A 21,327-nucleotide genomic window follows, 5' to 3' on the forward strand; every position below is an offset into this window, starting at 1 on the left:
GTGTTGTGTCGTCTGTCTGTCACCACTTGCGACTTATGCGTTATCTCCCAAACTGTGAATGCGTCATGCCATCCCTGTGATGAAATTTCGCCTATCGGATTTCCTGTGCGGTCGCCAATCGAGCTTTCTGCCCTGCGAGTGTTTGCTGAGACCGCCTCTCCGTCAGTCGCCGTAAGTTCGTGTGCCGTTCAAGAGCTGAGCAGTAACGAACTTTGCACGGCGTTGCTATGTGCAGCCCACGAGCACTGCTGTTGTTCTGCGTTCTGTTGAAGTCAGCTTGGGGCGCCCCAACTGTTTCTGCAAGTAAATGCGGGTATGGGGTAAGTATGTCTGTGCATATGTAGGCGGCGCTCTTCTACGTTCTTTTTCGAATATGGCAGCGGGATCTATCGACATCATTGCTCATTCGTAGCTATTAGTGTTAGTATTATTGATCAAAGCGACGATCGGAGCCAGCTGCACATCTTCATCAACTGCTTTTATAGACGCGTACCTTTCGCGTGACGAGTGCTGCATTGTATGTCATCCCGGTTTTACGAAATACCCCGTTGTGCGTGCATGGGAAAGGAATATGTTTTAGATTGAGCTTGCGGAATATTCTGCAAGCTCAATCGAAAACACATTCCTTTCCCATGCATGCACAATATGCAGAATATGCAATATTGCAGAATATTCTGCAAGCTCAATTTCAAACATCTAAATCATTGAAACATTGAAAACATCAGATGTCTAACTTCCAGCACAATTATTTAGAACAGTGGTTCTCAACGTATGTTATATGGGAAACCGTGATCGCGCTAGGACGATCTCAAGGAACCTACTACATTGGGACATCTGTCTGTAAGTCGCTGAGGCGAACTTGATGTCGTACATACGGCAAATTATTTAGTCTGTACAACTGATTATTAAATTGTTTAATTATAATTTATTTAGTTGCTTTTGGTTTCGTCGCGTGATGTCCGGTGCAGCGTCCGGCACTACTTTTTACAATGACCGTCAGCCGCGGCAACCTCATCCTGCGATCTCAATGTCAATCCCAATGCCCAACGATGAAACAGCAAGCACGGTCCGACATAAAGGTCGTCCGAGAGCAGGCCTTGGTAGGCGATCAAGTTTCACCGTACCCTGTTCGCGGAACCTCAGGACAAGGAATCCCGGTTGAGAAACGCTGATTTAGGAGATTGTACGGCCGCATTTTTTGTTTTTAGTTTTTGGCATCGCATATTGGCATAACATGCACGAATAATAAAGGCTAGCAAAAAAAAAAAAAAAAAGAACGAAACGTGAGAAAGGAATGAAGAGAGGTAGAATGAAACTCTCTGCAGCGACTGTACGGACGCCTGTGTCCATACAGTCACGTTTCTCTTGGCAGTTTCTCCGGTGATCACACGGTTATTATTGTTTTACTATTCAAACGCGGCCATATACCCAGCACTGGACAGCTGTCCCGGTCTAAACAGCTGTCCGTCAGTCACAGCCTTCCGGCCGAAATACAGTGACGCGTGAGTTTTTAACTCTTGCACTACGTGTAGCCAAAGAGCTTCGGTCTATTTTTTTCATTGCTTCTTGTTCCTCTGATGCTTTTCCTCCTCTTTTTTTTAAATCTTTTCTAATAAATACATATCCCCCTCCCTCCTCTTTCTGCCCCGTGCTTCCTTACAGAGCTGTCCGGCCACGAAACCGGGAATGCTCAATGTGCACATTTTGGCTCACACGCACATGGATCTTGGCTGGTTGAAGACTGTCGACCAATACTACTTCGGCAGTGAGTCTAATATTCGCAATACATGGAACTCGTTCAAAAATGCGTAGAGCTCTTTCGCTTTTGTCTGTACAATGTTGTTGTTAGCAACCGAGGAATGTAGAAATCTTGTAAATAGCTCTTGTGCGGTCAATAATCTTGTGCGGTCAATAAGAATGATAAAAAGATAAAAACACTGAAACTGTTGTTTATTAACGTACGAGCTTTCTTGCAGTAGTCTGCCTTTCGTCAGGTGCAAAAGTTGTAAAGAGCTGACATCTACATGTAACATACGAAGTGGTCACGTGAAAAAAGAGGCGGGGAGAAAAAACACGTAAACTCTAGAACCGGTAACGAAACTTCCCTAGTGGGGGCATATGTTGTTAGTCAAGTGTTGTACTTCTTGCTATACGTATGGGCAACAGGGGAAGTTACAAAGATGATCCGTGACACCTGAAAGATAAACGTCGGTGTTATACTCAACGAAGACAATAATGAGAGACACACAGAATCATAATGATGTGAGAGGCATCACTATTTCTCCTTAAAGGGTACGTAAAAGTTGAACGCAGTTTGCGTACAATGCCAACGTAAACACGTAAAGCCGACTTGTAGAGCGGCCGCATTATCTTCTTCCTGTGAATTCGTATGTCAAACAAGGCCGCTGTGTGTTGAGAACTTTTCTTTACATTCGTATTTTATTAAAGATGACTCGGTCTCACTGCCTATCGATTACTGGCTCTGTGATATCACTGCAACAAGTGCTCTTTCCGTTTTTCAGGCAAGAATTACATCGCTAATGCCGGCGTACAGTACATATTCGACTCTGTTCTCGTCCCACTCGAAGACGATCCTAGCAAACGTTTTATTTTCGTCGAGACTGGTTTCTTCGACAAGTGGTGGACACATCGGAACGAGACAACCCGATCGCGCTTCAACAAGCTCGTCCAGTCAGGTAAACAGACTCGGTGTACACCGCATATAGCGTCAGGTGACGCAATGACGATTCGTGCTTGTCTATTGTTCCGTACCTGATACGCGATGCACTTTTGCCGCGTATGAAGCTGCCCTTGGTGCTGCTTTATCGGAGGGTGACGCTGTTACAGATATGATTTGTGGAAATGTATCGAGGGGACAGTGTTATAGAATAGCAATCTGCGGCGACAACAAGCTGACCTCTCTAATCAATATTTTCCTCGTGACTCTGTGATAATGGTGATGTGATAAAGAAAAAAAAAGGGGGGGCGGGGGATGTGAGTCACGACGAAGTCACCTCTGTCTGTAGACGTATGTCAAGGCAATAGACCTTTCCCTGCTTGTAAACAAATGATGTCATAGTGTTCGACAGCGCCACCAATTTGGTAGAGTGTAACTACGCTAGAAGCAAGGGGGCGAATAAGGTCGCGCCCGAAAACCACGGTCTTGGGGGGACGCGACCCCCAGTCCTACTTGTCTTTAAATAGAAGGCAGCGATCAAGTGCCCATTCGTGGAACCCAGCCCTCACCTTCAGATTTGTTTCGGTTTCAGTCTGTCTACGAACGTCACGATGACGTTTCACGGGCAGAGGTCTGTTGTACGAGGGTACAAGCTATTGAGCATTCGTGTCGTGTAGTTTTTCTGTTTGTGTCCATGGCCATTCTTAGTACCAATCTCGTCCATTCGCTTGCATACCTTTATGCTGTCTTATCCGTACAAGCAATATTGTTCGAAAGATTCGTCTCTCGCAGTCGGCCTCAAGAAATGTGTACCACGAATCGAACATGCTGTAATAATGGGCAGTCACTCCGCTTTCTTGGTTTTGTGTCTTTGCTCTGGCTAGAACTGTCAGGGGAAATTCAAGCAATAGCGGCAAGACGGACGGCGGAGGCTGACAACAGCTATCGAGGCCACACAAACATTTTTGTATTAAGTTTCTTTCTCATTTCTGATGCAACTATTTTGAAGATGGGAAGATGTGTCGGGCAACGTGTCTGAAAACTATGCGGCGCCACTGTGAAGCGTTTATAGTGGAGAGAGCGTCATCGTGGGTTAGAGGGTAACATACCAATCACACTAAGGCCGGTTTCAGACTACCGTTATTATTTTTTTTTTCGTCCGTGTTTTTTACGGAGGCGAAACGGACCCATTGGAACCTACAGGGCTCGACGAATAGTACGGTAATGTGATAGCGGCCTAAAGGCCCATTTCACATTACCGTTTTTTGTCTTCCGTATGCTTCAAAAATAGAACCGAGAGGCTATCGTGCTTCGTAGATTCCAATGGGTCCGTTTTGCCTGCGTGAAAAACACGGACGCGAAAAACGGTGGTGTGAAATGGGCCTAAAACAACATGTGTTGGGGTGTGGGGGGAAAACCCCTCTTTGAAGGTTGCCCAATCTTGGACTCAACACCCGATGCGATAAGGAGAGACTTGGAAGCGATGACTAACAGGGGGTCTGATAGTTTCATTCAGTGTCACTAAGAAAGAGTTAGATAAGTTAAGATAGTGGCGTATTTTTAACGTTGCATCCAGACGAGCGCTCGAGAATAAAAGCTACAAAAGCAGCTTCTGGGAGGAAGTTTCTGTCGAGCACTTGTTAACATAATTTGCCCTACGACTGTTGTTCGTATCTTGTAATATGGCTTACTTTTATGTATACATACAATATACAGGGTGTTCCACGTAAAACAAGAAAAAGAAGAAGAGGAAGAACTTGTATACGGTTCACGTAGTTCACCCACTGTCGTTCACCACAGAACTTGTGCGGTGCATGAAAGAAACCTGCGGCATATTGTGTCGCAATTCAGCGCATTTTCTTATTCGACCAACTTATGTCAGCTAATTGTCAGTTTTAACGCTCGAGTGCGAATTTGAAGTTGTAGCGTGACCTCAAAAATCATGAATTCAGCCGTTGACAGCGTTGTACAGCGAGACGTGGTTCTTTTTTCGAAGCTCCAAAAAGAAAGAAAAAGTAAAGCTCAGAACAAAGAAGCGGAAGAAAGTAACACTTAGTTATACGATATTCTTTGAAAACGTTTAAAAGCGCCCTTATTTGAGCTTTCAGGCGTGCGTTGCCCGGACCCATGGAAGCGAAATGCAGGAGCAGACTTAGCTCGTTCCTTGCACGCTTGAGAACGCTGCAGTGTAGCAATGCAGGCAGGTGGTCACGTGACACTTTTTCGTATTTGCGGGGTTTCTTTGGAACGTGAAAAATAAAAAAGAAACGAAGAGGAAACGCGCGACAGGGCACAAAAAGATGAATCTAGGAGTTATCTCTCCTCGATTGAGCTCTTTACAACTTCAAATTGATACTCCGACGCTAAAATGAATATTAAAAGCCATAATTTATTAGGGCCAATACAAAGATACCCTGACTCGCGCAAGACGGCTGCAAGTAACATATGCTGCGGTTTCATTCGGTATTGTTTTCAAAACTTTGTTCAGATATATTATTAATATCCCGTTGGACACCCTGCATGTAATCGTTATAATATATGTAATCGTAATAATCATCATAACCGTTATACGTATAATCATCTAACAAATGGCAACGAAATTTATGAGATTCCTGAAAAATGTATGCGTTACTCATGGTGTGTGCCCTTCTGGTAACGTTCGGTGTGCCCGACCAGGTCAGATGGAGTTCATCAGTGGTGGTTGGGTGATGAGTGACGAAGCCTGCTCCCATTATTCAAACACCATTGACCAGATGACTTACGGCTTGCGAAGGCTTAAGGACGTTTTCGGAGACTGCGGTATTCCCAGGATAGGGTGGCAGATAGATCCCTTCGGACATTCCAGGGAATACGCTTCACTACTGGCGCAGGTAAATGCTACACATTCAGCTCCATAAAGAACAAACGAACTTGAAACGGAATAATAGAAGGATGCTATAACCTATATAACCTATAACCTATAAGGATAACTTATGCTTGCGGTATACCCCAGATGGATATGGATGGCTACTTCTTTGGACGTCTCGACTACCAGGACAAGGACCATCGTGAAACAAACAAAGAAATGGAGTTTATTTGGCAAGCAAGTGCAAACCTCGGTAGGGTCATGCCTTCTCCTTCGTTCTACATTAAGCCGTTACAGCTTTCAGATCAGCTCTGCTCACATTTCAGGAAAAGCCGCGGAGATTCTTACAGGGATACTTCCGAACACGTACAGTCCGCCCCCTGGATTCTGCTTCGACATTTTCTGCGACGACGAACCCATTATCGTTCGTAGAGACAGCTTCTGTATATTGTGATCCTGTCACATCCCCAAGCATAGCATATGCAGGTTCTCGATCGGCACTTCCATTTCAGGACGACCCACATACTGCAGAGTACAACGTAGACGCCAGAGTCGCGCAGTTTCTTGACTATGCCAAGAATGAAGTAAGTATTCATGTTCATTTCGTTTTGACATTTATTGCGCCTTTAAATGGGTAGTACATCTACGTGCCGTGCGAGTTATGAAAGGTGACATATTAAAGTCGTGACTTTCCTCTTTTTTAAGTCTGCCTTCTACAAGACAAATAACATCCCCGTCACCATGGGCAACGACTTCAATTACCAAAGCGCTCCTCATTGGTTTGACAATCTGGACAAGCTGATTCGTTATGTAAACGCAAAGGTATGGAATTGTTGCTCGAGTTATATTCTGGGCCCTCGCTTAAAGAATTACGCCACTCCTTCTTTAAGTGCAATTATACTCTCACGTCTTAGGCGTGTTGTATCTGATTTTGCCGCCATAAAAGTTGCTGTGTGTAACAAAAAAAGAAAAAAAATGAAGAAAGGAATACGCTGCGTCAGAAGTAAAAAGCGTCGCACGTAAGGTAAACGATTGGTACACAAAAGGCTAGCCCCGACGTGCACCACGTGCTGTACAGCTCTAGTCAACCTTAATAATAACACTGGAAAAAATTCTGTATCATTTTTCAGCGCGATGACAGGCACCCTGGGGGCACTAGGGAAATGTTAAGTGACCAAAATCCTCGCGTTAAACTAACAGAATAATTTTGTTCAATTAGGATATCCTAATGACCCCAAGTGTTGCTACAATCGCGCTCGGGAACGAGACCACATTTTTTCCCGACTATTATCATTAAGGTTGTCCGGAGCTGTACGTGTAAAAAAATATGCTCTACTTTTCTTGTTCCTTACGGAGTTGCCTTCTCGATGGTCGGTAAACGCTAGTTCCTCTTTCGAAGTGTAGATGACAACGTGGTCAGGAAGCGAAATCGATATGGTGTCCGTGACAGTGTAAAAAAAAAAAAAAGAAAAAGAAGAAGGAGTAAAAGAAAGAAGAAAGACAGAAAAGAAAGAAAGAAAGAAGAACGCATTAGTGAACCCCTTCTCGCACGCCATTGTTCGTCTTTCCCACAATGCATCCTGGTATAGTGGCAGAGCACGCTTTACAGGAGCGACGTTGTGCTTCGTTTATTGCGCTAGCTATACGCCTTTTTTCGATGTATCGCGAACCTGTACAAAGCCGTAATGTTCCATTTATCTTCCAGCAAGCTTCCGGAAGCAAGGTGAACCTTCTTTATTCTACCCCATCGTGCTACTTGAAAGCGCTGCGCGAGTCTGGAGCAACGTGGCCCACGAAGTCCGACGATTTCTTTCCCTACGCGAGCGACCCGCATGCCTATTGGTCGGGCTATTTCACCAGTCGGCCGGCCTTCAAGTTTTTCGACCGTTATGGAAACAACATATTTCAGGTGCGAAGGTTTATGTGGCTGAGACAGCGTGGTCTTTATTGGAAAGGCCGCTCGCTGTTGGGAATCGTTAAGAGCAGCTTTGTGGTTTCCAACAGGCAGTGAAACAACTGGCAGTTCTGGCTCACCTAGACGCTGCTGAGCTGAATAAAATGGGCCTACTGAGTAAGTAGATGACGTACGGTATTCGAAAAAAAAAAAAAAAAAAGAAGAGGACGGTATTTGTTCATAGTGTAGTTGTATACATAGTGTAGAATGAATTCTGTCAGGGCCTTATATTATTCAGCATTCTGGGTCTTACGCTACTTATCTCCGTGTACAGCTGTTGATATTTGCTGTATTTATTTTCAGGGGAGTCCCTTTCAGTTGCTCAACATCACGATGCTGTCAGGTATTGTCACTCAATTTTCTACCAGTTAATGTTAAAAAAAGGAGAAATTGAATTCATCGCATCATCTACCAGTCATCAATCTGCGGACAACGTCTTCATTATTTTTCACATGCTTCCTTTAAAGGAGTTTAGCGTTCTTCATTGCAGACACATGCTTTTGAAAGAGGGTATGTTATTGTGCTTCTCTGATTCGTCGTTGATTATCATTTGGCACAGTGGCACAGCGAAGCAAGCCGTCAACGATGACTACGTGAAACATCTCTATAGGGGTCTGGTCGACATTAAGGTATCGTGAAGTATTTGTTCTATTTTTTTTTCTGTTTTGTGCAGTAGTACAGCTTACATGATGTACGCTTGTGATAGTAGACGGCATGTAGGCTCGCCTGTCGACAGGAAATCCGGTGGAAGGCTTTTTCATCGGGCTTTGAATTCTACTCGGCGCAAATAAATATTGAATAAATTTACATTTATTCATCTATACTTTACTTGTAACTACATGGTTCTTAAATGTGCGTCATTGATCGATGATATGTATACTATATAAACATTATTTTGCATTATACGACAGCTCTCCATTTTTGTGTGCTATCCGCATCGAACAAATTGGAATTTTGCAGATTTTAACGCGCTTGGGATGGCAAAATCGGAACGGGCTGTTGCCTTCGTGACCCTTTGTAACACCAACCGATTTGATTTCAACAGGAAACGGTTTACACCGCGCTTCAAAACCTCACAGGACAGGGCAAGGAAACAGTGGCGCCCCGTTTCACATTCTGCCACACGCTGAACATCAGCGCATGTACAGTAACAGAAACTGGAGATACGGTAAGTTGCCTGGTGATCTCGCTCGTTCACGTAAAAACACAACGACAATAGGCTATGACAGTGTGTCTCTGCGCGTGAGAAGGAGGTAAAGTGTGGAGAGACCACGTGACGAAGAGCGTGTCGACTCACACTGAAGCATGGGAGAAGGACAAATGAAGTCGCTCCCTGGGCTCATGGGAAAGAGAGACACTGTGGGGCTGCGCAGAGAGTTGACTTACTTGCATAGCGTATAGGGTTCACTGGTCTTCTCCATTTGTCTCCCCTCCCCCAGGTTGCAGTAATCGTGTACAACCCACAAGCCAAGCCAGTAGATGCGTATGTAACCATTCCAACGGTCACTTCACTGCCGACTGTCCACGACGCAAAGGGTAATATAGTCGACTCACAGGTGAGATATTTCCAGTCTGTATATTTCTCAATTCAAGATTAGGGAAAAGAGAAAGTGAATGTTGTGAATGGGGTGATGGCTAAAAGCCTGCTCCTCCGCTGTTCATAGGCGCTGACCATTCCCAAAGGTGTGAAGAATATTCCAGAAAGAGCATCGTCCGCGAACTACGAAATCACTTTCAAGGCTTCCTTGCCACCTCTCGGGTTCCAGACCTACTTTGTTGAAATGAACGAGAGTGTGAAGGCAGACCATGGTAAGTAAGCAACGCTCGTTAAAAGGATAGGAAAGACAAAGTATCGTAAATTTTACGTACTTCTGTGAATCTCCAGGCAGTTCAAGCAGGCACGAGACTACACTACGGAGGTTGAACAGTGCCGGCGATGATGTTGTACTCAAGGGAAAGGTTAGTATTGGACAGTACACTAAAGGACAGTTAGGGGACAGGCCGTTTCTGTTGGGCATTAAAGAAGCTGTAGATGGGTATCTTATGAAGTGTCACAGTGGATTACACGCCATTTCAGGGCACTATATATGCCGGGATGGGCATAAATACATTATTTAGTATTTAAATATATACATACAAAATACTTTGAAAGAGCTATTTAAATACTCTGCATAAATACTTTTCAATATGAGGATTTAAATACAAATTATTTAGATACCATGACTACTGCCATAAATACTGTGAGGAAGATATCATCTGGAATTACAGAAATAATGATGATCATAACAACAAATCAGCAAGGAAGAATAGTATTTACTTGTTAGATTATCATGGCGATTTTAATATTAGAAGTTTCTCGAAGACTGCATCTTCTAGGTATTTTCTGTTGGGCCGGATTCGCAAAGGAGAACAGCTCTCCACAGGCGCCGATGAAGAAAGGCTCGTATTATATTTGACGAAGATGCTTCGTACAACAAGGTAGTCGGGCAGTCCCGACCGTTGCCCGCAAGAACAGGGAAAAACTCGCCATCTAAAATGGTTTGTCGCATGTGCGTGCTTGCGAAAACACGGCGTAACTGCGGGGCTCTCCAAACTCTGCTTTGCCCTTCTTACCGAAAAGTCAAATGCAGGGTAACTTTAAGATATGAGTCAGTATCTTGCGTATTTAGGAGTATATCTAAAGTATTTACAAAAATAAATACCTAAAAATTGGTATTTAAATATAATTATACAGACATTTTTCGAGTCTATATTTAAATAAAAAATATAAATACATGTATTTATATTTTAAATGCTATTTTAATTACAATGGATTTAAATACTGCCCATGCCTGATATCCTGTTCCCCGAAAGTGCCCAAAATCTATACGACATTATCCGAGTGTGTTAACGTTGATTCGCAAGAACCATACGCCACAATCAACAAAATATTCTTTACTTGTTTGTTTGACATTTAGAATCATTCAAATGGTACAAACACTTGAAAACTATACCGCATGTTTAATGCAGTAGTAATGCATGTTGTCTTGTGCACATGTGTCTTTACTGCGTGTTGTCGTGTCACTACCATTACTATCATAATTACTTTCCTGATTTTACAGAGACCATTATGCCTTTTTTTCTTTTTAATTCAGAAAGTAGCGGCCATTATTGACGGTACAACTGGACTTCTGAAGCAGCTACAGTACGGTTCCGTTAGCGTGAACGTAAAACAGTCGTTCTACTACTACAAAGGAATGGCTGGTGACAACGAGAACTTCGATCGACGAGCGTCTGGGGCATACATTTTCAGACCAAACGGAACAGAGCCGATTCCAGTTGGTCAGAAAGTAGAGCTGGATGTGTCAGAGGTGAGTCTCATAACCCGTGTAGTTCATACGTTGAAACCCATTCCACAAACGATACCTACGGTTTGTTTACTTTTCCACTAAATGCAGGCATCTGGAAGCCTCGTGAAGGAAGTCCGACAGACCTTTTCTGATTGGCTAACTCAAGTCATTCGCGTGTACGAAGACGAAGATTTCGTCGAATTCGATTGGGTCGTTGGATCTATTCCCATCGGGTGAGGAAAAGTCTGAATTTATTTGCTCTTGTTGATCGCTTTCCTTGAGCCGTACAAAAAAAATTTTTTTTTTAAAACTTGAACATAATTCGTATAAAGGCGGTTGTTCGACGTGGCTCTCATGCTAGAAACCACGACCTCGATAAATCGGCGAGGGTTTAGGCGCTTGGCTGTCATCCCATATGCGGCATGCTCCGGGTGTCCCGATATCCTTTCTTCAAGATACCGGGGCGGACAGTGAATTTTGACGGACCTTGGGTTCTCTCTTCCTTGAGTGACTTTTTATCAGTGGTGGTGGCGCTACTGAAAGAGCTCGCTGTTGTCGGCCTCACTAAGGTGGCCAACATCACGACTAACGCTCTGTTGGAATGTGCGTCCTTGGCAGGCTTCTAAGGGAATTAACTGTGCCGACATATGTCTGACAGCGTCTGAGGAAAGTCTAGGAAAAACTCCCGACATCACAGCCGGGGTTCGAACCCTGGTACCTCACAGTCTCGACGTGACAGGGCCCTAACTCTGGCTAACCACTCAGCCACTCGAGCTGGTAGTCAAGTCAGTCTGCTAACAGAGTCGCATTCTACGCTAATTGCTTACCTCTCATTTGCGTACAGCACGCTGCTATATGCGATATGGAGCAGCCATCGGCATCCACGTTGATGCAGCCTCACTTCTTCAGTGTTGTTGCTGTACTTTTCGCAGTGCATTTTTTCACAACAAACTGAGCTTAAATTTCATAGAATGTGAAAATCTCCGTGAACAACAACAACAACAACTACTACGTGTACGACGATGCGATGAGGTGATTCACCGCAACAATTGCTGTACCATTCCTCAGTATCCGTTAAAAAGTTATTTGTTGCTATATGTTTCTTTGTGAGAGTGACGGATTATATTTCAGGCATTCCGTTGTTTCGTTTCGTTTCCAGAGATGGCATCGGGAAGGAAGTCATCACGCGATTCGATACGGATCTCAGCACCGACGGTGTCTTCTACACGGACTCCAACGGAAGGGAAATACTCAAAAGAAAGTACGCAAAATCATCGGTTTAATCCCGATCCAGTTATCAATGAACGGTCATACTGAGTCATCCCCACGCGGTTTGTGCTATGTATTATTTTAATTTGGTTTGCAGGAAAGACAGTCGTCCCACTTGGCAAGTTAAACTGCACGAACCCGTAGCGGGAAATTACTATCCCGTCAACAGTAGAATTTTCCTCAAGGTGAGGTAACATTACCTACTGTAGATTTTAGGATTGGATAGGATAGGACATTGCTACGAAGAAAGTATTACTGGCCGCTGATAGCAAAGGCCACGACTTCGCTTCCTTAGGACGAAGAAAAGAAAGTACAGTTCACAGTTCTGACGGATCGTTCTCACGGTGGCAGCAGCCTTCGAAACGGATCGGTCGAACTCATGGTAAGTGTGCAGCGCTGAAGAAGAAAAAGAAAGTAGGTGTTATATGATTGTAGAGAAAATAATAAGAAATCCGACGATGACAAACTTACCTCTCCCTAGCTAAGCGTAGCTCGGTCACTCCACGAACTATATGTAATAAGTAGGGCCCGGAAACTTAGGCACTAAAAACGACGGAAATAGGCAGGCGTTTTAGGCCCTCAAAAGCACCAAAATAGGCAATAAAACGCAAGAATAGGCAAGTTAATCTGGTACGCTCTTTTCCTGTGTTGGTGTTTCAGAATGCTCCTTCCGGGAAAACTTGCTCGTTTAAAGGTTACAGTACCGTACAATCTTTGACTTCTGGTACACGAATGCTGAGGCGGCCAAAAACCACACTATATTGAATAATACTTTTAGTTCTCCGCCCTTGAAGATATTGAAAGGCCAAGCAAGGCCAAATCTTGTGATCAAATATGCATGAACAGCTTCCAGCAAACCAAGGTGCTAAAAAAAAAACGCAAAAAAAAAAGGAAAAGAAAAAGGCGCAAACACGCAGAAACGAAAAGTAAAATGCAGCTCAGCATGAGCCTGATACGCACACTCGCACTTGCACCTCTAAAAAAGGCTGTTATGGCGCCGAAAAACGTTAGAAAAGGCTACAATCCAATATAGTCGCTAGAAAGGCAGGCAACCCCGAAAATGCCGCATCTAGGCGTTTATAGGTATCTTCCTTGCATTTATAGGTAAATGCCTAAAACTCCTTGCCCTAGTAATAACGCGTTTGGTACAGAGGAAACAAAAGCAGAACGAACCATGATAACATTGATTCAAACCCCTTAATATAAACAATCCGCGTGTGTTGCTTGAAGCCGTAAACATTCCCGATCCCCTACTACGCTTCATCTTCCTCATCACGTCCTATAGTGTGCCGCGTGTTCCTGCATGCCGCCTGTATCCTGCTTATCCGGTTACTGAACAGGTCCACAGACGGTTGCTGTACGATGATGCTTTCGGCGTTGGCGAGGCTTTGAACGAGACGTACTACAATGGCAAAGGAATTGTAGTACGGGGTAGACACCGTGTCCTTCTCAGCACCATCGACGAAGCTGCACAACTGCACCGGCAACTCGCACAAAAACTGTACATGGCGCCCGTTCCAGCCTTTGCTCGGATCGAGTCAGTGAAGTCCTACTTGTCCAAGTACAAGGCTTCGGTGAGCATAACATGTCCTTGTACCTCTGTCGTGATTTTCTTTTGTGCACCTGAGGCATCGATCCAGTTTTCGCTGGAAATAGGGTTTCTTGTCGAAGCAGCGCCTTAGTATAGGCATACATTCGAAAAACTGAGTTTCAACTACGACCTACTAGGTTACGCCGGCCAGGTTATAATATATGGAACTCTTTTGGAGGGTCCCGTCAACATAATCCGCCAGGGGCGCAGCACAACCACCGGCGGGATCTTCCTTATGATTGGATACTTGAAAATTATAGTTCAGTTTTGCACGGCAGAAGCAAGGACTCTGTCGTAGCAGATGACAGTGGGGGTACCATATCTATCAAAGTATGTAAAATGATGACGATTATCAAGTTATATTTTTTTGCAAGAACACATATTCTCCGTGGGACATGCACTGCTTGCAGAATAATCGTAATGTAAGCCTGAGTACAAGGCATACCATCATAGCACATCATCAAGGCATAGCATCTGAGACACTGCCGTATCAGTGGAAACGAGCAGGCGGACATGACCTCTCGGAATGCGCACCATAAAAGATCTACACAGGAAATTTACTTCACGAAATCTGACGCAAACTATTTGCTTACCTCATTACGAAATCGGTTATCTCAGACCGTGTGGCTTGTTGACGTCATGCAACCCTCGTTCCTCGCACGAATTCACCCAAACTCGACCTATATTGCTTTCCAACTAGGATGCCACGGCCTTTAGAGCCAATAATTCATCGCCTACGACGCGATGTCCCGTTAACAGCAGCATTGCTGCATACTACAACAACAACAACAAGAACAACAGTTAAATTATGAATGATGATGCCCTTGTCGTTCGCTCGCCTAATCGTGGAGGGCATGACCAAGGAACTAGACCATGGGCCCTCCAGCGTCGTAAAGGTACTGGGGAGTTGGCCCGAGCAGCACCATAACCTCCGCTAAATGCCCTGGCGAGCTGCATCAAGGACATACGAGCTGAAGCCATCTGTTAAGTCGAGTTCACTGCTCGACACTCGCTGCGAAGCGTTCAGTACTAACACACAGCAAGCGTCTAGGGGCAGCTGGTCGCACCGGCGCGACCTACATCTCCATTTTTTTTTCTTTTCTATCATACCCATCCACCCATACAAGGCATAGCTCTGCAGTTTCTCCTTCCCCACGTACCTGAGGAGCGACCTCATTGGACCTTCTCGGAAATAACGGGATAACGGCCCATTGTGAGATACACGTGGCTTTTGCTGTGAAAAGCCTCTTCTAGCGAGCCCTACGAGCACCAGCTTCTTGCTGCTCTGAGTGGACAGACGTTTCACCACGTGGTTTCTTCACACTTTACCCGTTACCACCACCAGCACAATCACACTTTACCTCCTCTCGTGTGCTGAAACATATATTGTCATAGGGTTTATTCACTGACGTTACCCTCGCCGCCATACTGTAGGTCCCTCGAAGTTCTGTTCCCGCATTCGTTCGCTGCCATATGCTTTTGGGATGACTGTTAACGTCGAAAACATGGAACTTGCTTGAGTATGCTACAAATCACACAGCACAATAACTTCGAAACACCAAATATCCGGTGAGGGCGATATGGGTAACGGCTTGGATGGGACTTACAATATGTTGGCCGATGGCAGCAAATCTGCCTGCTAGCGACAGTGGCGATCTCCTGCGGATGACGTCATGTGAATCAACCCTATTATAGCAATTGAAGAAGCAATAAACCGGTCGATGACCAGTGCCGCCGCAGCAAGCCTCCAAATTGCGGCGCTGTGGAGTGGTGCAAATGACGTGGTCGCTAGTAGGTCGTGGTATAAGCCGTGGCTTATGAGCGTTTGGCCTCCACTCCTACATATTTGTTTAAACATGTTTGTTTCTTAATAGTTCTCTGGAACGTCATCTCCTTTGCCTCCCAATGTCCACCTTTTGTCGTTCGAGCAATGGAAGGAAGGGCTGGTTCTCTTGCGTCTGGAACACTTCTACGAGAAAGGAGACAACGCTGGTAGCCTGTCCGCCCCCGCCACGGTCTCGCTGCAGGTACAATAGAATATGACGATGATGTGATGTGATAAAGAAAAAAAAAAAAAAAAACGGGGATTTGAGTTTCGACGAAGTCGAACTGGCTGTACCCCGGTACGCTTACACACAGAAAGTACAAACAGGTGATGAGATGATGAGAAAACAAAGATATGATGAACAGAGATGATGATGGACTTGAACATGTAGTTCAAAAGTTTCGAAGAATATGACCATGCTGTTGCAGACTTTGTAAATTCTCTCGTTTTCAGTCGCTCTTTACGGAAACTATTATGGACGTTTATGAAATGAACCTGGCCGTTACGAAGCCGCAGAAGAACAAAGGTATCGCGCTGTTTAGGAATGAAATAATATTGGACGGAGGTAGGTTTTTACGATGTTTTTTTCGGTAGAGTTGCGTTGGCTTTAAGGTTTTTTTCGTTGTGCAGGAAACGCATTGGATGACCTTGTTCCGGTGAAAGTGAAGTCGGGCTGGAGCATCGTTCTTACACCGATGCAGATCCGTACGTTCATAGTTGAATTGCCTTCATACAGGGGCTCCTAAGTGTGGTATTGAAGTGACGATTTAGAGCTATGTCTAAAGCTGCAATGTGTATGATACAGTTTTCTGTACGTGTGTTTCGAAATGAACAAATGAACCTAACGAATGTGTGTCGCTGAGAGATTTTGTAAATTTACGTTCCACGCACTTCGGTACCGTCCTCTCTGAATATGTCATTAACTGTACAAAGCTGTTGGAAGCTGTTATCACCGGTGGTGGAAGCACGACACCTTTAAAGGCACTGCGCCTGGGAGCCAATTCTACCGGCACCGTCCTAGCGTGAGGCCACACACATTTGCCCGCAGGGCCATTCCATCAGAGTGGTTCGATCGGCGACATCCATCGTTCTTTTATGCAGGAGAAAATTACGTTTTACACGTGTCCTTTTCTTTATTCAAGAAATATGCGTAAAATATGTCAAATTAATGTTTAATTAACTCATACGCTTATACATGCAGGAGAAACAGTTTTTCGCGCGTTGCTATAAAACATCCAAAACTACTGCCGTACATGGCGTGTTTATCAAGAGAATATACAAATATTCATTTGTAAACAATAAAGTGCTTCCAGCACGCGAGTTATTATAATGTTTATTGAAAATCATGACAGGCTAAAATCACATAACACAATATAAGACGCTATGTACATACGTGAGTATTGAACTGAAATAAAGAATGTGCACTGTAAGGTCAACAACTACAATCACGGCTTCCCTTTGGAGTATGACTTAGATGGCGGGAGACATCATGCCCAACTGAAATTCGATCCAAAACACTGACACAAGAGTACATCGTGATATTATGCACTGGTTGGACGAAAAAAAAAAACATACGAAACATGAGCAACTTGTTGCTATGACACAAAGACAGTCTGGGTTAAGAAACGCGAGGCCAACGGAGCAAGGGAGTGTATCTGTCAGTCCATTGCACATCCCTCCTTCTTCGCGGTGATTTTTGTTTTTCAATGTCAACAAGAGAAACCGAAAGCGAAAGAATAATAAAGTGTTTTCAAAGTTCTCTTTTTCAGAAGATATTCATTTTTATGAGAAGCTCCCTTGCGGCAGTCAAACAGTTTGTTTGTTTGTTTTTTGTTTCCTTTGTCTTTAACAACAATAATAATAACAACAACAACAACAACAACAACGTCGTGCTTCAGAAATGACGAAACTTTTTGTTCTTGCAACGCACAATTGCGCCGCTCTCGCATGCATTTCACATGCGGACGACTACAGCACGTTCTTTAGCCATTTGCAAGTCATGATGAATCCGACTTGATGGAAGAGCGTTTCGCTGTCATGTGGGCATTGTTTCGCTCGCAGAGGAAGCATGTAAAGGGTCATGCTGGAGTAGAGTAGTGGCTGCATTTGAAAACTGTCCATACCAGCAGGGACTTTCTTGATGGCCAATGTGTAGTTCACAGCAAGATTGACTGATAATTTCGGTTCGACTGTGAGTCACGTTAATAATAGTGATCGACTGTATAGTAATGTGCATCGAAAGAAAATATGGTTCATAATCGTGCGATGGTCTTCGCCCTGTGGCACCATCTTTTAATCCGTCGTAGTTTTCACTATGCAGCTTCCTACATGTATTAACACTGAACGTTCTCACGATGCCATTAGAGACACCGACAGCATGCCGGCCTCATTGACAACCATAAGCAGCGAATAACTTTTGGCAACTGAACACAAGTATCATGTTTCGACGTGGCTCTCGAACCGTTGCAGAATGAGTCCGGTGTACGACTGGTGACATCACTTAAGCTCGCGCAATGAACAGACGGACGTCCTTGGGACCGGTGTCCTCACTGGGCTGGCATAAATGACATCACTTGCCGTTATGCGTGCAGCACTCGCCCCGACAAATTCGAAGATGCTATACTCTATCGCCTAAAAATGGAACATAAGCCTATACTGTGCAGAACGTATGAGATCGTTTCCCCATTTCTTTTCTTCAAAACGCGAGCTGAAACAAGTGATACATACTTTACGAACGCACGATCTAAAACTTCCTTGTGTACTCCGTTCTACGGAGTACATGCTCAGTACCAGGGCTGTACATATTCATCGTGACTTCCGTCGCCTGTACGTTTGGCTCGTTGGAGTATCATCTCTTCGGTGGGCTTCTTGAGGTCGTACGCCCAGCCAATCTTGGCCATCAAATCTATAAACATCGTTGAGACATTCATCTTCCAGCCTAATTCGCTGGTGGAGTAGTCCCAAGGAAAGGTGTGGTGGAAGTTGTGGAAGCCCTCTCCGATGGCCAAGAAAGAGACAAAGATGTTCTCGGCAGGGGAGATGGCCTTGTCGTAGGGTTTCTGGCCCCAGAGGTGAGCTGCACTGTTCACTAGCCACGTGCCGTTCAACTGGAACACCCATCGAAGGATAGCGGCGACGAAGAAAGCGTTCCAGCGACTCTCGCCGAACAAGCGGTACGGGATGTAAGTCGGGACGATGAAGCACAGGAGGACGGTCATCGGGATGTGATATCTGCAAAGAGGGACATGTACAAGGTACAGTTTCGGCTGATACGCTAGTTTCGACATCTACACACATTCCGTGGGCAAAAGGCAGGGTACGTAGCAAATGGAAGATGTTTGCTGAGTTTTTCCTATCGGGAATGAGAGATAAGGAGATATTGGAAGTATGGACGTGTATTTGTGACGTTGTCACCGAGAAGACAATGTGCGTCCGTGTGAAGTCGGAAATCGACGTCAGAAACCTTCTTATGCATTTTAATTACACGTTCATGTGGCGAATAATAATAATAATAATAATAAAAGAATGACAGCACGTTTCAGCATCCTGCCAAACACGTTTACGTGCAGTAGTGTGTGTGTGGGGGGGGGGGGATCTATTTGATTTGGTAGGAAAAGTCAGCCAGAAAGGGTATTCCTTGGTAGATAATTCCTTAGTGGGTAGTCAGAGTCAGGCGATGTGGGGTCAGATGTCTTCCGCTGTCCCACCCACTGTCACGTGGACATCGCGCTGGAAGGTGCGGTACATGGGCAGGACAGTAGCTTTGCACGTTTAAATGCGGTGCCATCTTCCGATCCTGAACTCCCTGCGTCTGCACTCGTTTCGGTTGCAGTGAAAAAACTTCTTCCTTCCCTCTCTTTTTCTCTCCCCACAACTGTTACGGACGGACCTACACTGCCGTAGACGTTAGTGGACCCAATTTCTAGGGCTATAAGATAGGCTCATGATGGCGAATAGTGGCAAGAAGACAAGAACATAGGTAGAAGTAGACAGGACAACTGCAGACTCTCAACTGAGGTTTAATCAGTTGACTGGACTGAATTGATTGAACCTCTGTTGAGAGTCTGCAGTTGTCCTGTCTACTTTTACCTACGTCCTTATGTCTTCTTGCAGCTATTCGCAATCATGAACCTATACAAACTATTCCGGATTGTTCATATTGTGCAGTCTAAGATAGGCTATTAGCTAGTTGCTTACCTAATCATTCGTGTAATTCGTTGCTTCTTGTCAGTATGGCTAATAAATTACCCGGACAATAATTATATGCAGTGCCGCGTGGCAGCTGGGATTAACATTATAGCACTCGAAGCAACAAAGGACACGGACAAAAAGACAAGAAGTTGGCGCTATGACTGCTCTCGAGTTCAATAGTGTCAGCTTACCAACTACCCCAGCCTCGTGCAGCTGGGATTAATATTTATCACGCCCTTGTCGTACTTTACGGAAATATACAAATAAGACACTACAACGCACTGATAAATAAAGCCTGCCTTCCGTGACAGAACAAACAATATGAAAGACGTTGCTTTGAAGTTTCTTTTATCTATCCCCAGCAATGGTACGCCATATTGGTGACGTCACTGTTTGTGTAAGCAAAAGGCTTACCTGATTTGAAACCTGACCACGGGGTCGTTGTAAACGTCCGAGCAGTCAATCTCTTTCCCTTTTCGCGTGACCTCGGGATGCTTTTTGCACATCAACCATCCGACGTGAGCGAAGAAGAATCCACGGTTAACATTGTGTGGATCAGCATCGGTTTCTGAGTACTTGTGATGTACCCGATGGTCTCGTACCCAGTCGTAGATGTCATTCTGGAAATGAACACCCACAGTTGACTTATCTCGTCAGGTGCAGCAGGAATGGTGCAGATATCAAATGGTTTTATAGATAACGTTTTCCACTATGCGTGAAAGTGTATGCGTTACTATTGTGCATGTTAATGACAAATTACGTTGCACAGTACTATGTACTGATAAGACTCTGAAGCTGTGCAGTTCAATAGAAACTCCTATAAACGTAGCCAAGGGCTTTGCGGCCCCCCAAAAGATAAGAGTAGTGACTATTGCACGAAATACTGCTTGGAAGGGGAATATGTTTAATGGAATGAAAAAAAAAAAAGGAAATGTCAGCCAAGCTAATGCCGACTTGCCGGCGGTCTGCTTGGGCTTTTATGGCATGCGCAATGACTGCACTTTTTTTTGGCGGGGGGCACCAAACAGCGATCCCGGGATTCGTCTGGGATATTCCGAAGTCCTGGAAAAATGACCCGTGATTCCCAACACTAAGTGCAATCCGTTTTCACAAATTTGTAGGTATGCTCTCCCCATTCGTCAACTAAAGTTGTTGTTGCTGTATATCTGCTAATTTATGGCATTACCTTTTTAAAGTATCCAACATTGGCTAATTATTGCAAATATGCCACTTTTGCGAATTTTTTGGTTCTCGATTAGACACGAAGAAGACGGAATACGTTTGAAGAAAGTGTCCGGCAGTCCTCGCTGTCTGTACTACATTATATGTATATTGTAATTTAGATATACGAGTTGGAGCTACACGGGCATGGCTTGGTGACAGGGTGTATAAGTTGCTTTGAACGCCATCTTCTGCGGTGTACCGTGTGCTGAGATTTCAACGCACGCTAAAAAAATAATAATAATAAAGGAAACCGAGATGGGCAAAATTAAACCACAGACCGACCCACTACAGCGTCACCCATGATCGCAGTTGTCTCACGACGTAAAGCCACGAATTATTAAATATCAGCAAGTTTCCCCGTGTTCCCCATTCAGGTAGGTCTGTACGGCAACTATAATTCTCACGCTATAACGCAATAACGT

General features: G+C 44.5%; 2 protein-coding genes across 3 annotated transcripts in view; one reads left to right on the plus strand and one right to left on the minus strand.

The window, feature by feature from the left end:
* LOC135368588 (lysosomal alpha-mannosidase-like) lies at nucleotides 1-17,251 on the plus strand. 2 transcript variants are annotated; one of them, XM_064601974.1, is made up of 25 exons: nucleotides 1-320; nucleotides 1,663-1,765; nucleotides 2,523-2,696; nucleotides 5,354-5,547; nucleotides 5,670-5,775; nucleotides 5,849-5,946; nucleotides 6,035-6,106; nucleotides 6,228-6,344; nucleotides 7,228-7,431; nucleotides 7,527-7,593; nucleotides 7,780-7,819; nucleotides 8,036-8,105; nucleotides 8,522-8,644; nucleotides 8,916-9,032; nucleotides 9,141-9,285; nucleotides 9,362-9,435; nucleotides 10,611-10,826; nucleotides 10,914-11,038; nucleotides 11,965-12,066; nucleotides 12,172-12,259; nucleotides 12,370-12,456; nucleotides 13,415-13,648; nucleotides 15,540-15,692; nucleotides 15,944-16,016; nucleotides 16,121-17,251. In XM_064601974.1, exons 1-25 carry the CDS (start codon nucleotides 228-230, stop codon nucleotides 16,234-16,236), a joined length of 2,991 nt encoding a protein of 996 aa, XP_064458044.1. In that variant the 5' UTR covers nucleotides 1-227; the 3' UTR covers nucleotides 16,237-17,251. The 2 variants fall into 2 exon arrangements, with proteins under 2 accessions (XP_064458044.1, XP_064458043.1); XM_064601973.1 differs by having other exon boundaries at nucleotides 2-320; nucleotides 15,944-16,055.
* LOC135368589 (acyl-CoA Delta-9 desaturase-like) overlaps nucleotides 16,808-21,327 on the minus strand; it is an 18,423-nt gene continuing 13,903 nt past the window's right edge. Inside the window, exons 4-5 of the mRNA XM_064601975.1 lie at nucleotides 20,096-20,301; nucleotides 16,808-18,721 (exon numbers count right to left, since the gene is read on the minus strand). Of these exons, the coding sequence (XP_064458045.1) occupies nucleotides 18,274-18,721; nucleotides 20,096-20,301 (654 nt within the window). The 3' untranslated portion in view covers nucleotides 16,808-18,273. The remainder of the gene's footprint in view (nucleotides 18,722-20,095; nucleotides 20,302-21,327) is intronic.

This window comes from Ornithodoros turicata, chromosome 9 (genome assembly GCF_037126465.1).
Source record: "Ornithodoros turicata isolate Travis chromosome 9, ASM3712646v1, whole genome shotgun sequence".
NCBI classification, from domain to species: Eukaryota; Metazoa; Arthropoda; class Arachnida; order Ixodida; family Argasidae; genus Ornithodoros; species Ornithodoros turicata.